Below are 16970 nucleotides of genomic sequence, written 5' to 3' on the forward strand. Positions count from 1 at the left end.
CTCATAATAGGGCAACTCTATCAATATTAAAATGCCACTTAAATATTTGAGCTAGTTTCAAACTAGATTTTGATTTTCTTTCTCTCTTCCTTACTCCCATTCTTTTTCTTTTCCTTTCTCTCTTTTTTCTATCTGTTTCTCTCTCTTCCTCTCTTCCTCTCTCTCTCCTTCCCTCTCACTCTTTCCCTCTTGGCTTCTGGGCAGGTTTGGAAAACTCTGAGTTGATGATGATTTTTAAGTGAGCGATTGCTCACTGCTCAGCTTAGAGGGAACTATGGCCGTGGGGTAGCAAAAATAGAGCTCCACCCCAGAGCACCCATTTTGCATTGAAAGATGTTGAAAGAAAATGCAGGGCGTCCTGCATAAGCCACGCCCACAGTGTAGTAGTAAAAATTTTGGTAGCACTACACTGGTCATAGGGTACAAATAAGCAATCAAATCATACTGGGAAACAATATAAATTTTAAGGATACAAACAAAGTTACAGTCATGCAGTCATAAGTGGGAAGAGATGGGTGATAGGAACGATGAGAAGATTACTAGTAATAGTAATGCAGATTTAGTGAATAGTTTGACAGTGTTGAGAGAATTATTTGTTTAGTAGAATGGATTGGATAGAACAATTCCTAAAGATGAATGTCCTTGACCATGAGAGATAAATGGCATCTTTTCATAAGGGCCAAGACCCCACAATATATTTCATTTGATCTAGGATTTGTACTTGGGGTGAAAATACCTAAACATTTTATCTCCTCTAAACTATTATTCTTTATGATTCTAGATGCAGTCTGTCTTCTAGAGAAAGGGAAGTGAAAGAAGGAAAGAGCCAAGAGACTCTAAGCAAAAACAACAGATTTCAACAAGGCCAGACTCTAGTGATTGGCATCATCTGTAATTCAGCCAGTTAAGCCTGACTGCACACTAAAGTCAATGCCAGAGGCCTAGTTCTGAGTCCTTTCTAGATTAGACATTAATAAGCACAAAAGATGGAGCTTCCTTGGTTCAACCCGACTTCTAAAATATCCTTTAGGGGTTGGTTGACTAGTTTTGTTGCTATTTGTTCTTTTTAGGATATTTTGAAAATCTTTAGATCCAGGAAATGATTATTCAGGTAAGGACAATGAAATTACAAGACTATTCCATCACCATTTCTGGATTCATCCAGTCAGCCTTTCTTAGCTAGCTCAAATAAATCAAGACAGATAAGGGCCAAGTAAGCATGTGATGAGGGAACTGTGATAAGTAGTGATATGGCCTCAGGAGCTGAAAATGTCCTAATGCAATTAGAGCAGATGGTCAACGATTGTCCACCACAGCACAACTGCATTAAATGTGGTGTTCAAGTCAGTATATATGAAGTTGAACAAGAAGGGCATACATGTTTCCCAATGGGTCTTTGAAAACTCCAAAATTGTTTTGTCTGAATAGTGCTTGAACATCCGAGAGCAGGCCTGTCAAACTCCTGACCAGATCCGTCACATGTTGGCCATACCCACACTCAGTTTAGCAAAGGGGGGGAAAAGTCCTAATATGTCATGTGACACCGCCATGATGATGTGAGTTTGACATCCCTGTCCTAGAGGCTTCTTGTACAATTATTTGAAAATCAAATGGAAATCATAGTTAATTTTTTCAGTGTTGACAATTATTATATTTCCACAGTGAATATTTTAACTATTATGGTGTGAGGTAGGCTTAGGGCAGATTTCCTATGTGATTTTAGATTTTCTTGTAATATTGTTTCATCACATAATAAATGTTCCTGTGCCACATTTTTAAATTTTGTGTTAACAACAATTCATTTCTAAGAAGATTGTGCTTCTTTATTTTACAAATCACGATCTCACCCTATGAATAGAATAGAGTAGAATGGAATGGAATAGAATAGAATAGAGTAGAGTAGAGTAGAGTAGAGTAGAGTGGAATAGAATAGAATAGAATAGAATTCTTTATTGGCCAAGTGTGATTGGACACACAAGGAATTTGTTTTTGGTGCATATGATCTCAATGTACAAAAAGACATATGTATTTATATGTATGTATGTATGTATGTATGTATGTATGTATGTATGTATGTATATGTATGTATGTATGTAAAATATGTATGTATTTATATTTATGCAACAATAAAGGTACAAATCTGTTTCTTTACACTTGTTCACGAGGTGGTTTTTTTGCCATATTCTGTATATAACTCTAAAGATCATTCTTTGCACTTGTCAATATTTTTCCAGTGAATTGGTTTAAAATCTGGTTCCATTGTAGTTCTTCACACAGTTACAACATATAGAGAGCCTTCCTTTTATTTTCCAAAATAAGTTAAATACACCAGAAAAAATTATTAGAGGGAATCTGTTTATTTATAAAGAAACAACTCTCTCTCACACACACACACACATACACACACACATTTTTGAGGTATATATATTGTTTTGTAAGTTGGATTAAATTTTAGGACTGCTATCTAGTCTGTTTCCACTGGCCGAATTTTCATTCTCACAGCTTTGAGAGAATAATCTGATGGCCGAAAAGGTAACCAAACCACTCCATTTTCAATCTCATAAGGAGCATTGTTCCTTGGATCATACTGTCCCCCTGAGTAGTAAATACCATTGAGATTAGCAGCCTGGCAGTTGTTATACCACCAGCCACCTCCATACACCTCAGCACAGTTATCCTCCCACTGATCACTATCTCGGTCATAAGTACTAAATTTCATGTTAGTGTGAGCTGTGTATTCAGAACCATCTTCCTCTGATCCTCTAATCAGGGCATCCCCGGCTGTCCCCTTGTAATCGGAGACTCTGAGTCTATAACCTTCTGATTCAGAACCTATGCGTATATTATATTCTGCATAAACTTTATCACCCTCCCAATCTTCTAGTTCAACCCGAAGGACAGTATCTTTCTGGGTCAGGATGTGGAGAATTTCATTGCCCAACCAGAATTCTCCCATCCCTTTGACATCCAAGCTGCCGAAACCTTTCTTGTAGTCTTCCCAGGTCCGGTTAAAATTCAATGACCCATCCAATCTCTGTTGGATCAGAAGCCATCCTCCCAAAGTGGTCTCTTGGTCGCAATAAACTGAAAAAACCTTAGCAGATCCTGCTGGCGTGATTTTGAAAATGCCACTTTGGGCACCAGAAGTGTGTTTTTGGTGGATATCCTCACAGTCTAAAAAAACAAAGTTGATCAAGTTGACAGAAGCTTTCAGTTAAGTTTTATTACAAGCTCACAGGTATCCAACAGTAACATTGCTGAAGTCAACTGTCTACACTCAATGTTGTTCTACATGGAAAGACATCTTGCATTATTCCCCCACCCGAAAAGTACACTTAGATTTAAATTTATTACCCCTGGCATTCTGTATGGAACTGCCTTGCTAACCAATAACTCATGATAGAAATGTACCCCACTTGTCTTAAATGGCAACAAACAGACACATGGGTTTCATTAACTGAACAATGTCATGAATTGCAGTATTTGTGTCAGTTTAGTTGCAAACTTCATTTTCTCTCCCTCCATAATTATTTTCCATGAACTGGATGGATACCTGTCCCGGTGTTATGCTCTGTATTTTCATCCTGTTGTACGCCTTCTATATCAGTGATTCTTCTTGACTTGATCTCAAAGGTTGTCTTGGTATTGCCTCCCTGGGAGAAATGGTCAAATCTTGAGAAGTCATCAAATTCTCCCTCCCCTATTTCTGAAAAAATGTCCCCTGCTTGTATTTTTGTATGGGTTCCGGCATCGGCATCTGGATGTCGGGGAACAAAGTCATGCGAGCCACTTTCGCCGCCTCCACTACTGATAGCTTCTTTAATGAAACCTTGCAAATTAGAACAATCAGCACCATCAGGAGTTTTATATTCTTCAACTGTCTCTTCTCGTAAACCATCAGGCCCACGAATGACTTTTCTAGTAATGGTTTTGATGCATGTACGGCTGGTATGAATATCAGTAGAAGGTATTATTATTGCTTTGTTTGTAGATTTTCCAACTCCCGGTGTACCTGGAGCAACATATCTGGGGTCTTCCAATACTACCTTAAACACTTTTATACTATCAAGTACACTTGCTTCCTGTTCAGTCAAAAGACCAGATTTATAGTGACCGGGAGCAGTAGAATCCTTCATTTGCACTATTTTCAGTGACTTGAGTGGAACAGCTTCTTCTTCCGATTCCAGTTTAATGGCATTAACTTGTACGAGCTGCTTCTGGATGTTTCCATAACCCTCAGTATCCAGATTGTAGTTGAAAACACGAGCACATGATCCTTTGCAGCCACGTATCTTTATATCAATGTCCACCTAGGCCATAAAGATATGGGGAAAGGGGGGGAGTAGAAATTTGTAAATAGACATTGATTCCTAAATCTCTCCAAGTTGTAACTCTAGTTAATGCCCCATAACATTAAAAATAAGGAATGCTTGTCAAGCCATTGCTGATCATATCTCCACTGCCATCTGAAGAAAGGCCAAATTCTACTATAAATGTACATAGGCCATCTGCTATTGAGTAATATATGGCTTCATTTCACACAACCCTATATAATTTGAAAAGTCCTCTGCAAACAAACTGCAGATTTTAAATATCCTTTCCCTGCTACAAAATTTTAAAAGGAAAAGAGGCTATAGATCATCCATGTTAATGCTGTTTCACATTTTTCTTCTTACCCACCAACCAGTAAATGATCTTGCTACTGATTCAATCGTGCGCACTTGCGTGCATGTGTGACACTTCTATGCATGTGGAGAAGCATCTCGGGTGGGTGGGCGGAGCCTCCTGTCACGGTCGCTACTGGTTCTAAGAACCGGTTCGAACTCGGAGCAACCCACCAATCTGCTACCAACAGATTATTTAACATAGTAAAATAACGTAATAAAATGATGCTGTGAAACAGGAAAGAAGGGAGGAAGGGAAACTATCAATCATACAAACAATTTTTTTCCCTAATCCCACAGTGGTTCTGAAAGAGCCTCATTCATTGAAACATATAACTGATAAAAAGGAGCATTGAGAGATATTTGTTCCAACATTTTAAAAAGACACATCTTTTTTAAAAACAAAACAAAACAATACAACTCACCTCTAAACGTTTCAACTCTCCAACTTGATTCTGGATTGAGTTCTGCAAAGTTTTAATCCTTTCTACTTTATCAGCAACTCTCTGCTTCAGTGTCACCAACCTCCTTCTTAGATCATCAGATATTTGTCCATAGTTCCTATTTAATTCTGAAATAAAAGAAGTTAGTATAGTTCTAGTCCTTTATACAATGTAAGTGATCTAAAAAATATATGCATTAACCCAAACTACACAGCCTTCCCAGTTTGATGACTTTAAAATTAGATGGAATGGAACTATCCATATAACAGTCAGTGCTACTCTATATGAATTTGTAAGCCTGGATAGAGACTTAGAGATAAAATACTATATCTTCAATTCCTCCTTAATGTCCTTCCCTTCCCTTCTAGTCTTTTTTCAAAATGAAGTATAGCTGTGGACTAGGATTGGAATCTCTCTACTCTGTTTCCTATAAAAGTTCATCCCAGCTCTTGTATTTTTTTCTCAGTGTATCCCCAAAGAATTGTCTCCCACTTACTGTGGTTCCAATTAATATTGGACTACATCATTATTTGTAATATTGGAGTACACCATTGTTTCTGTTTCTGTTTTAGGTGCAGCCTATAGAAACATAGAAACATAGAAGTCGGACGGCAGGAAAAGACCTCATCTAGTCTGCCCTTATACTATTTTCTGTACTTTATCTTAGGATGGATATATGTTTATCCCAGGCATGTTTAAATTCAGTTACTGTGGATTTATCTACCACGTCTGCTGGAAGTTTGTTCCAAGGATCTACTACTCTTTCAGTAAAATAATATTTTCTCTCTATTTTGATCTTTCCCCCAACTAACTTCAGATTGTGTCCCCTTGATCTTGTGTTCACTTTCCTATTAAAAACACTTCCCTCCTGGACCTTATTTAACCCTTTAATATATTTAAATGTTTCGATCATGTCCCCCCTTTTCCTTCTGTCCTCCAGACTACACAGATTGAGTTCATTCTTTCCTGATACGTTTTATGCTTAAGACCTTCCACCATTCTTGTAGCCCATCTTGGGACCCGTTCAATTTTGTCAATATCTTTTTGTAGGTGAGGTCTCCAGAACTAAACACAGTATTCCAAATGTGGTCTCACCAGCACTCTATCAAATAATGAGTGTGTAGTTTAGAAATATATTAAGCATATACAATTTGGAACAAGATTTCCTGCCTTTCCTCTTAATATTAACCCAGGTATTCCAGAGATGGTACTGAAAAATAAATGTATCGGTCTGAAAGTATGGCAAATAATTTTCAGAAAGAAAAGTGGGAAAAATGTACTGGAAGGAATATTTTTCTAAGATTTGGTTAAGCAATTGTGTGTGTGTGTGTGTGTGTGTGTGTGATCTGGAAAATAACTGAGACAGCCCAGAATTAGATAATAATGCTTTTTATCAATTTATGCAAATAGTTTTAATTCTGAGGTCAACCAAGTACTTTTTTAAAAGGAATAGCTAACAGTATTTAAACTCAATTATTTTATGCCAGCCTTCCCAGTCTGCTCTCCAGATAAAATGAGGGTATAGAACTCAAAGAATTTCATATACCTTTAGATTACAGAAATACAGATTAAAAGATTTGGAAGGGACCTAGTAGGTCATCTAGTCCAGTGTTTCCCAACCTTTTGGGAGCCGCAGCACATTTTTCATATTTTCAAAATCCTGGGGAACATTGAGGGGGGGGGGGGGGGGCTAAAAAAAATTTGGACAAAAAAAATATCTCTTCCTCCATTTTGCTCTATTTCTCTCTCCCTCGCACTTTCTCTCTCTTCCTTCCTTTCTCTCTCCATCCCTCTTTCTTTCTCTCTTCCTTCCTTCCTCTTTCTGTCTCTTCCTTCCTCTCTCATCTCTCTTTCCTTCCTCTCCCTCCCTTTCTCTCTTTCCTTTCTCTCCCTTTCTGTCTATCCTTTCTATCTCTCACCCCTTCTCCCTCTTTCATTCTCTTTCTCTCCCTCCCTTTCTCTCCCATTCCTTTCTCTCCCTCTTTCCTTTCTATCTCTCTTTCTTTTTCTCCCTCCTTCATATCTTCTTTCTTTCCCCCTTCCTCCCTCTTTCCTTTCTCCCCCTCCCTTTCTCTTCCTTTTTCTCTATCCTTTCTACTTCTTACTCTTTCTTTCTCTCCCTCCTTCATTCAATTTTCTCTTCCTCCCTTTCTCTCTCTTTCCTTTCTCTCCCTCCCTTGTTCTCCCCTGGGGCTGCCTGTGCCTGCCCTGCACCACCCAACACGGATGGACAGCCCCCAGTCGTCGGTTCGTCGGCCCCCCCCCACACGGAGGGAGATCAGCCACTGGAGGGAAATCAGGCTGGCGGGGGCCGCGAATCCACCTCCCCACCCGGGTGGAGGGAGATCGGGCTGGCGAGGGCAGTGGATCCACGTCCCCAGCCGCGCGGAGGGAAATCGGGCAGGCGGGCAGTTGGCCGCGGCTCCCTGCGTGCCCCTGGAAAAGGGTGCGCGGGGGGCATTTTGGGGTGCGTTGGCGTGCGCAGCCTACAGGGAACAGTGCCCGGGGCCGCTGCAGCCAGCAGCCTGTTTCCGCTGCCATTGCCCTCCCGCCGGGCCCCAAAGGACAATTGTTGCCACCCCCGCCAGGAAAGCTCCAGCTGGGCGGGGTGCTGCCGGTGGCTCCGCCCTGGAGCTCTTGCTCGCCGCTGCCATCCCCCAGCAACTGCCTGGGGCCGCTGCAGCCGCCCCCCCGCCCCCCTGCTCCCACCGCCAGTGCCCTCCCACCGGGCCCCAAAGGACACTTGCCGCCGATGCCAGGGAAGGCGGGAAAAAGGCGCAAAGAATGAAGCTCTCCTTCTTCCTGCCTTCCTTCTTTGGGGCCCAGCAGGAGAGCACCAGAAACCGCGGCATCGGGCAGGAGCCGGGAGGTCGGAGGCACCGGCAGCGCCCCGCCCAGCTGGAGCTTCCCTAGCTTCGTGGCACACCTGGCCGTGTCTCGCGGCACACTAGTGTGCCGCGGCACACCGGTTGGGAAACGCTGATCTAGTCCAATCCCCTGCCCAAACAGGAGACCCTACACCATTTCTGACAAATGGCAGTCCAATCTCTTCTTGAAATTCTCCAGTGATGAAGCTCCCATAACTTCCAAAGGCAAACTGTTGATTGCTCTCACTGTCAGAAAATTTATTCTTATTTCCAGGTTGAATCTCTCCTTGTTCAGTTTCCATCTGTTATTCATTATCTGGTCTTCAGCTGCTTTGGAAAATAGCTTGACCTCTTCCTTTCTGTGGCAGCCCCTCAAATATTAGAACATTGCTATCACGTCTTCCCTGGTTTTTCTCTTCATCTGATTCGCCATGCTCAGTTTCTGTATGCCCAATCTCCTAACCATCTTGATTGCTCTTCTCTGCAGATTTTCTAGAATCTCAACATCTTTTTATAGTGTGGTGGCCAATTTTATGGGCATTTTAAAAAACTTCATATAACTGGGATTAAACTCACCTTGTTCACTGGGCAGATATCTTTCCAGATAGTTAAAAATTTCTTGTTTCACAATATTAGATGACTTGTAACTATTTTGACTATCGAAAAGCACCTTCTTAATCTTTTCTATCCTGGATTGAAACTCCTGATCTGTTTCATCTATCAGTCCTTGAATCCTGCAACCTGAGGGACATTTAGTGCCCTAAATAACAGAAACAAAGTAAAAAGGATTACATAAAGTAATTGACAAATTTTCAGATGTTACAAACTATAGTTAATCCTCAGGTTATGGACAGATTCAGAACCAGTATTTTAGTCGCTAAGCAATGTGGTAAAGTGAATCCTATGTCATGGTCATTAAGTGAAACATTAATTGAATCCAGCTTTAGACTGACATGTCTGCTCAGTCATTGTGGTTTACTATGGATTACCACATTGTGCGCACCCAAACTGTGGTTAAAAAAATCTTGTACAGATTTGTCTAATTTATCCACATTTACTCAAAAGTAACTCTTTGTATTAATAAACATTTTGTGCAACAGCAATGACTCTGTTTCCCCTCTCAATCCACAAATTAATATTTGTGTGGAAATATACAAGTGAGTATGACTGTGTTTGTCATGTGATGATTATTTTTTGAAGTTCTGTAAAAGAAATATCTAAAAATCTGCTTTCTGATTAGTTATATTTTTTCCTACTTTGGACAGGAAAACAATTACACGTGACTTATGACCACCGTGGAGCCCAAAATGTATGTTGTTAAATGAGACATTTGTTAAGTGAATTTTGCGTCATTTTATGACCTTTCTTGCCACACTTGTTAAGTGAATTACTGCAGTTCTTAAATTAGTAACATGGTTGTTAAGTGAATCTGGCTTCCCTGTTGACTTTGCTTGTCAGAAGGTTGCAAAAGGGAATCATGTGACCCCAGGACACTACAATCGTCATATAGGTGAGTCACGTATCAAGCATCCAAAATGCAAGCCACATGACCATGGGATGCTGCAATAGTCATAAGTGTAAAAAATGGTCATAAGTCACTTTTTACTGTGCTGCTATAACTTCAAATGGTCACTAAGTAAATTATTGTAAGTCTATAAGTGTAACTTGACACAAACAAACAAACAAACACAAACACACACACACACACACACACACACGTACACTACTGAATTACAAATGTGTTTCTTTGCTGCATTGCTATTTTATCTAATATATTGCAGTGGGGAGAAATAGCTGTTTCAATGAGAAACAATATGATGACCCTGCAAATTGGCGTTTTGTTGTCTTTTGTCTTACCCAGTCCTCATCGGCACATATTGGCCAATCCTTATCAGATTTGCAGTCAGATTGAGCTTTCTGCTCTACTATTCTGGGACCACGTATCCCTCCTCCATGTTCTTGAAAGGAGGTTTCCTCACTTGTCACCTGTGAGGAAATAAGTAAAGAAGGGTTAAAAAAGAGACCAAATTAAGGCTGTGTGAAAACTCACACAGTAATAATTCCTCAGAGAAGGGTGGAATACAAATCTAATTAATAATAATAATAATAATAATAATAATAATAATAATAATAACGATAATAATTATAATATAATATAATATAATATAATATACTAATAATAATATACTACTACTACTAATAATAATAATAATAATAATTCTTTTCATAAGTAACCCATACCTTTTTAGTTGATAATCCTTAGTATTTGTTAAAAATAATCATCAACTACATTTAGACACTTGCTTCAAACTATTCTTTTTTTTAATAAATAGGTAACAATCCTTCAAAGAAACAGAATCCATAAAGTCTCAAAGGGAGACTCCATCTCTGGCAATTGGTACCTACTTCCTAGTTTTATAAATATAGATTGAGTGATTAATTTCACTACTGGAAAAAAAATATTTTTCTATAAACAGATGACACCACATTAAAATTGCTTGAGTAGGGCCCATGGAAGCACACATTAATACATCACCAGGTTTAATTTAAATCCCATTGATTTCAATTGGATTTCAATGTAGCTCACTTGCTTGGGTTCAGGCCAAGGTGTAAATTAACTATTACAAAATGTGTTAAACCTTATGAGTTGGATATTGAAATTAGCAATTGCAATACAGATTGAAATACAAGTATGTCAGATAGCTCAATTTGACTGTCCATTTAATTAGAGACATACTTTAATTTATATCATGGCACTTTAAATTGTGAAGTGAATGGATTAATATAGAGAGAAATTATTCTTTAATATTAACTATTATAATAAAAATAGAAAAGTAGAATATTAATTGAAGAACAGTTTGCTACGTTTAGATGCTGGCTACATCAAAATGCACATGCTGTAATAATTCTGATAAGTTCATCTACATTTTGAATACTGTTTATAAGCTGTGTGCAGTTTATCTCAAATATAAAATAATTGATAACTTAAAACCAAAGGATTTTCAGATAGCATTGTAAAAATAAATTATAATACAAATCATGATGTCACAGATTACTTTCCATTGGGGCTATTCCTAGAACTATGTTGGTTTCTGATGTAAATGAAGATCATGTCCTATGAATAGGATTATTTGATTATTGATAACAAATAATTAAACCTGAAATGAAAGATTAAAATCAGCAATATTCTACCATTCTTGTTAAAATGTTACCAGGATTACAAAGTAATCAATTAATTAGTAAATGCTAGCAATGCTATATCTCTTTGTCTGCCTTTCTATCACGAGAGCTGGACTTAAAGAGCCGCTATTGAAATGACTGTAATACACTGTCTATCCGAGTTCCATTGTCCCAGATTTTTTGTTTAGAAATCTTTGAAATCAATGTGACTTCTAAATTGTCATATATAGTTTTACAATATTAATTTTACAGTAATGCATTTATAGTTAAGTATCCCTGTGTGAGCCTGACGTCTGATAATCGTATGAACAAATGTAAGCACGTAAAAAGATTTTTTCTTTATTAATATTATGGATAACATGTTCAAACATGTCATCTAGATTTGGTATAAAAACATAAGGGAAATGTATATGAATAATGTGTAATGTATTTTTAGTCAAATATTAGAAAGCACCCTCAGTTTCTAAGCAAGCAAGATGATCAACAGTCTTTCTGAGCATTTAAAAACACAAAGACACATCAGGATATGGGTTGCATTACAGAATTCTTCTGGGTACCCGTCAATTATCCAGAGATCAAATTACTTGAAAGTCATTGAACATATGTAGGAGCTAAATGTGACAGTGAGATTTTTACACACGGGCATACAAAGGTAAATACACATTTTACCAACAAAGTTCCAAGTTGGTCCAAGAATTATAACATCCCTAAGAGAATATTTGAAGTGGAAATGCTGTTGTTCTTGATATTATAGTGTATTTGATATTGAAGGAGTGAAATATATAGCTGCTTAAATAGGCAAGCAATAAAAAGAACATCGATCAATCTATCAATCAAATCAATACAACCAGTAAAGAAAAAACCCCTAGAAAAATATATTCATACCAAGGCGATGCTGAAGGACAGCAGTAGACAGAGAATTCTTAGCTGAAACATCTTCAGAAAGGTATGGATGTGGCACAAAGGAATAGTCTCCACTTAGGCACTTTTGGTTATATTTCTATCTTTGTTTTGTCAACCCCCCTCCCCTACCTTCATTAATGATTAGTCTCCTTCTGTTTACACAGGCATATTGCAATCTCTGAGTTTGGTGACCCAGCAGCTCTTGCACAAGTTCTTCAATTTGCTTTTTTGACCATCTATTCTAGTTGCTCAATGCTGGAAAACATGGAAGGCAAGTTGCTCCAACTATGTTCCTGGAACTGAGATTGTCTAAAGGTTGAAATGAGTCATTCCAAGGTAAATTGTAGAGAGGAATCCAACATTAAGCACAAGGCAAATGTAATAGCAAACAGATGCTATTTCTTGCATTTACAGGAATATGTTGCAGAAGATAATTCGTTCTCATTCTATATATATAAGATAATTTATTCTCATTGTAATATCTACATCTAGATGTAAGAGAACTCTGGAAGGGAAAAATATTTGTACAAACTCTGGAAGATTTATCTAGACCTCTTTTTTGAAGGAGATCTCTTGAATGCCATGCCAGAGTAATAAGGATAAATTTAACATGAAAATTACATACGTATTTTGGAGGGGGAGTGATATATCCCCCCACCCACAGGCTGAGTAAGATGCAGTCAAATCTAACTGCATCCGAGTTAACTAAGTACAGTAGTACCTCGACATATGAGTTTAATTGGTTCTAGACCTGGGCTCATAAGTTGATCAACTCGTATCTCGAACAATGTTCCCCATAGGAATCAATGGGAAAGCGATTAATGCGTGCAAGCTCAAAAATCAGAAACCGGCCGCCACCACCGAAGGAGGCTTGAGCCTCCCGATCCTCCCCGCCCCTTTGCCATGCATGTCATCCTGCATACTGCCTTTGGGTTTTCGGCTGGGGGGGAGGGAGTTAGGAAGGTCCTCCTGCTCGCCTGTCATTCTGCATGCCTGTCAATCTTGTGTGCGCCGCAGAACGGGATGACCGGCAATGCACCCCCCGCCCCCCCCACCCTGGCTGCGGGCCGTCTGCACCGCTGCTCCACTCGGTCGGCGGTCCCAGAGGCAGGAACCAGGCGTGGCCTGCTTTTTGTCCCCCGCCGCTGCCTGCGAGCGCTCTGCCAGGCGGCTCCCCACATTCCGCACCTCCTTTGTCTCTGGCTCTGCGGAGGGAGGGAGGGAAGCTTTGCAACTGCATCAGCAGCAGGAGCCGGACCCGGCCGCCGGCCGCCTTGCTAGCTCCAAGGCCGGGAACCCGCCGCCACTGCCCTCGAGAGGCCGGTTGGGAAGGAAGGAAGGGAAGCAGGAAAGCAGCTGCTTCTCTCTTCCTCCTTCCCCGCGCTGCTTGGCGAGCGGAGAGGTAGTCGCCTCGCCTGCCGCCCTGCTCTGCTTCCCTCTCTCCCTCCCTCCGCAGACCCAGAGACAAAGGAGGCGCGGAGTGTGGGGAGCCGCTTGGCAGAGCGCTCGCAGGCGGCGGCGGCAGGGGAGAAAGAGCAGGCCAGCGCCCAGCTCCTGCCTCTCCGGGACCGCCGACCGAGCGGAGCAGCGGTGCGGACGGCCCACAGCCACGGTGGGGAAGGCAGGACATGCATTGCCGGCTCGTCCCGTTCTGCGGCGCACAGAAGATTGACAGGCATGCAGAATGACAGGCGAGCAGGAAGACCTTCCTAACTCCCTCCCCCCCAGCCGAAAACCCAAAGGCGGCCTGCCACCACCCGCTTGAGCCAGGAGGCAGGCAGGGCAAAGTGCGTAGAGGGGAAGGATGCTCCGGTTTCCCGGGCGGGGGCGGTGAGCGCTCGGAGGGGGCATAGCCCGCGGCTCGTATCTCGAATTTCAGCTTGGGAGTAGAACAGAAATGTCTCTCTTCTCCTAGCTCGTATCTCGAAATGCTCGTATGTAGAGCAGCTCGTATGTCGAGGTACTACTGTATTTGCAAGAACCAGAAAGATGTTTTTATATTTCCGAGGCAACCCAATTAAGTTTGACACGTAGATAGGATTGTTTCCCATTTCTATTCCTATTTCTATACATATCATTCAAGAAGCTTCTTCAGTTCTGATTGAATGGTGCAGAATGGAGGGATTTATAATTGTTGCAGTCATCTGAAGTTGGCCTTTCAAACTCTGAAGGTCAGTACATAGCTTTCTGAGAGTTATTGGAGCCACATTGCAGGAATGTCTGAAAAGCATGTGTGCTATGTTGATTGAAAATCTGAGGATTTTTAACCAACACAACAGACATGCACACTTCAGACCCAAGAATGGACTAAGGCAGATGTTTGCCCATTCCAAGGATAAAACACATGGACACAAATGTAATGTATGCAGCACTTTTAAAATATTAATCAATCAATCAATCAATCAATCAATCAATCAATCAATTAATTTTAAAAAGTTGGAAGGAACCTTGTAGGTCCAAATCCTCTCTACTCAAGCGGGATTATTTTGGACAAAGCTGTTCCACTGGTTGATCACTCTCACCATCAGAAAGTTTCTTCTTATATCTAGGTTGAATCACTCCTTGGTCAGCTTCCATCCATTATTCCTCATCTGGCCTTCTGGTGCCTTGGAAAACAGCCTGACCCCTTCCTCTCTGTGGAAAACTGCTATCATGTCTCCCCTGGTCCTTCTCTTTGCTAGATTAGCGATACCCAGTTCCTGCAACCTCTCTTTGTATGTTTTAATTTCCAGCCTCCTTATCATCTTGGTTGCTCTCTTCTGTATTTTCTCTACAGTTTCAATGTCTTTTTTGTAGTGTGGTGAACAAAACTGCATGCAGTATTCTAGATGTGGTCTAACTAAGGTTTATGGAATATTATTAGTACCCAGTGTTCCCTCTAATTTTTTTGGGGGGTGGGCGGAAAAGTATAGTGTCTGAGCAGCAGTCCCTTCGGGACTGGGCGGCACAGAAATAATAAATAAATAAATAAATAAATAAATAAATAAATAAATAAATAAATAAATAAATAAATAAATAAATAAATAAATAAATAAATAAATAAATAAATAAATAAATAAATAAATAAATAAATAAATAAATAAATAAACAAACAAACAAACAAACAAACAAACAAACAAACAAACAAACAAAAAACCCACCCTGTTTTGCCTCAGAGAATTTCAAAATAAAATACTGCACTGTGTGTCTATAACAGTGAGCTCATAATAGGGCAACTCTATCAATATCAAAATGCCACTTAAATAGTTGAGCTAGTTTCAAACTAGATTTTGATTTTCTTTCTCTCTTCCTTACTTCCATTCTTTTTCTTTTTCTTTTCCTTCCTCTCTTTTTTCTATCTGTTTCTCTCTCTTCCTCTCTTCCTCTCTCTCTCCTTCCCTCTCGGCTTCTGGGCAGGTTTGGAAAACTTTGAGTTGATGATGATTTTTAAGTGAGCAATTGCTCACTGCTCAGCTTAGAGGGAACTATGTTAGTACCTTCCTAGTCCTAGATTGTATCCTTCTGTTAATGCAAGGATAGTTGTATTGACCTTTCTGGCTGCTGCTGTACATTGCTGGCTCATATTTAGCTGGTTGGCCACAAAGACTCCAAGATTCCTCTTGTAATCGCTGCTATTGAATGTGGCTTCACCCAGTTATATGTATGTCTTTGGTTTCTTTTACCTAGGTGTAGGATTTTATTTTTCTCTGCATTGAATTTCATTTTATTTGTTTGGGCCCAATGTACAAGTCTGCCAAGATCTTTCTCTAGCCTGTCCTCTGGGGTATTGGCTACTCCTGCGGTGTAAAAGATCTGTACAGTGTGAAACAAACAACCACTTCACAAACATATGGCACAACATAGGAGAACAAACCCAGCAGGACATGAGTCATCAATCTATTTGCATTTAAAAATACAAAGGTCATACTTTTGAAGACAGCAAAGTCTTCATATTGGACAAAGAGGACCACTGGTTTGAAAGAGGGGTAAAAGAGGCCATCTATGCTAAAACTGAACTGCCCTCTTTCAACAGAGAGAAGGGACCTGGCAGCACCTATCTCCTGTTTACAATACAGTACTTCCAGCATTCCAAAAGATTCCACACCCATTTGCGTTCTGATTCAGGTGATCCTGAGGATACAAAGAAAACTCCCAGATAGCCTTAATGACTCTCTGAGAGCTGATAGCTGGCCTTCAGAAGGCTAATGACAAGATGATTTCTGACAGTCTCAAAATGAGTGAACAGTGCGGTCAGGCGGTAGGGAAAACAAGTAGAATACTTGGCTACATAGCTAGAGGTATAACAAACAGGAAGAGGGAGATTGTGATCCTGCTATACATAATGCTGGTGAGACCACATTTTGAATACTGTGTTCAGTTCTGGAGACCTCACCTACAAAAAGGTATTGAAAAAATTGAACGGGTCCAAAGACGGGCTACAAAAATGGTGGAAGGTCTTAAGCACAAAACGTATCAGGAAAGTCTTAATGAACTCAATCTATATAGTCTGGAGGACAGAAGAGAAAGGGGGGACATGATTGAAACATTTAAATATGTTAAAGGGTTAAATATGGTTTAGGAGGGAAATGTTTTTAATAGGAAAGTGAACACAAGAACAAGGGGGCACAATCTGAGGTTAGTTGGGGGAAAGATCAGAAGCAATGTGAGAAAATATTATTTGACTGAAAGAGTAGTTGATTCTTGGAACAAACTTCCAGCAGACGTGGTTGGTAAATCCACAGTCACTGAATTTAAATATGCCTCAGATAAACATAGATCCATCCTAAGATAAAATACAGGAAACAGTATAAGATCTTTTTCTGCCATCAATCTTCTATGTTTCTATATTTCTATGACTAGAAAGAACATATATCCTTCCATTCCCCATCATTCAGTTAGGACAGGGAAGGGCTGCCTGTTGCCGGCACTACTGG

General features: G+C 40.1%; 2 protein-coding genes across 2 annotated transcripts; both read right to left on the minus strand.

The window, feature by feature from the left end:
• Positions 1 to 2338: 2338 nt before the first annotated feature.
• Positions 2339 to 3311, minus strand: LOC139169998 (fibrinogen alpha chain-like). The gene is made up of 2 exons (XM_070756702.1): positions 3293 to 3311; positions 2339 to 3207 (listed from the first exon to the last, which is right to left on the minus strand). Exons 1-2 carry the CDS (start codon positions 3309 to 3311, stop codon positions 2465 to 2467), a joined length of 762 nt encoding a protein of 253 aa, XP_070612803.1. The 3' UTR covers positions 2339 to 2464.
• On the minus strand, positions 3204 to 12178 carry LOC139170275 (fibrinogen alpha chain-like). The gene is made up of 5 exons (XM_070757252.1): positions 12040 to 12178; positions 9832 to 9960; positions 8551 to 8734; positions 5090 to 5235; positions 3204 to 4310 (listed from the first exon to the last, which is right to left on the minus strand). Exons 1-5 carry the CDS (start codon positions 12088 to 12090, stop codon positions 3528 to 3530), a joined length of 1293 nt encoding a protein of 430 aa, XP_070613353.1. The 5' UTR covers positions 12091 to 12178; the 3' UTR covers positions 3204 to 3527.
• Positions 12179 to 16970: the final 4792 nt, after the last annotated feature.

The sequence above is a fragment of the Erythrolamprus reginae genome, chromosome 7 (assembly GCF_031021105.1).
Source record: "Erythrolamprus reginae isolate rEryReg1 chromosome 7, rEryReg1.hap1, whole genome shotgun sequence".
NCBI lineage: Eukaryota > Metazoa > Chordata > Lepidosauria > Squamata > Dipsadidae > Erythrolamprus > Erythrolamprus reginae.

Bases quoted from the DNA above. Each gene is read 5' to 3' on its own strand.
- LOC139170275 (XM_070757252.1), bottom strand. From the start codon at position 12,090: ATGTTTCAGCTAAGAATTCTCTGTCTACTGCTGTCCTTCAGCATCGCC. The intron at 5,236-8,550 runs GTGAGTTTAATC...CTTTTATTTCAG, and splicing joins ATATCTGCCCAGTGAACAAG to AATTAAATAGGAACTATGGA. The intron at 4,311-5,089 runs GTGAGTTGTATT...TTTATGGCCTAG, and splicing joins GAGAGTTGAAACGTTTAGAG to GTGGACATTGATATAAAGAT.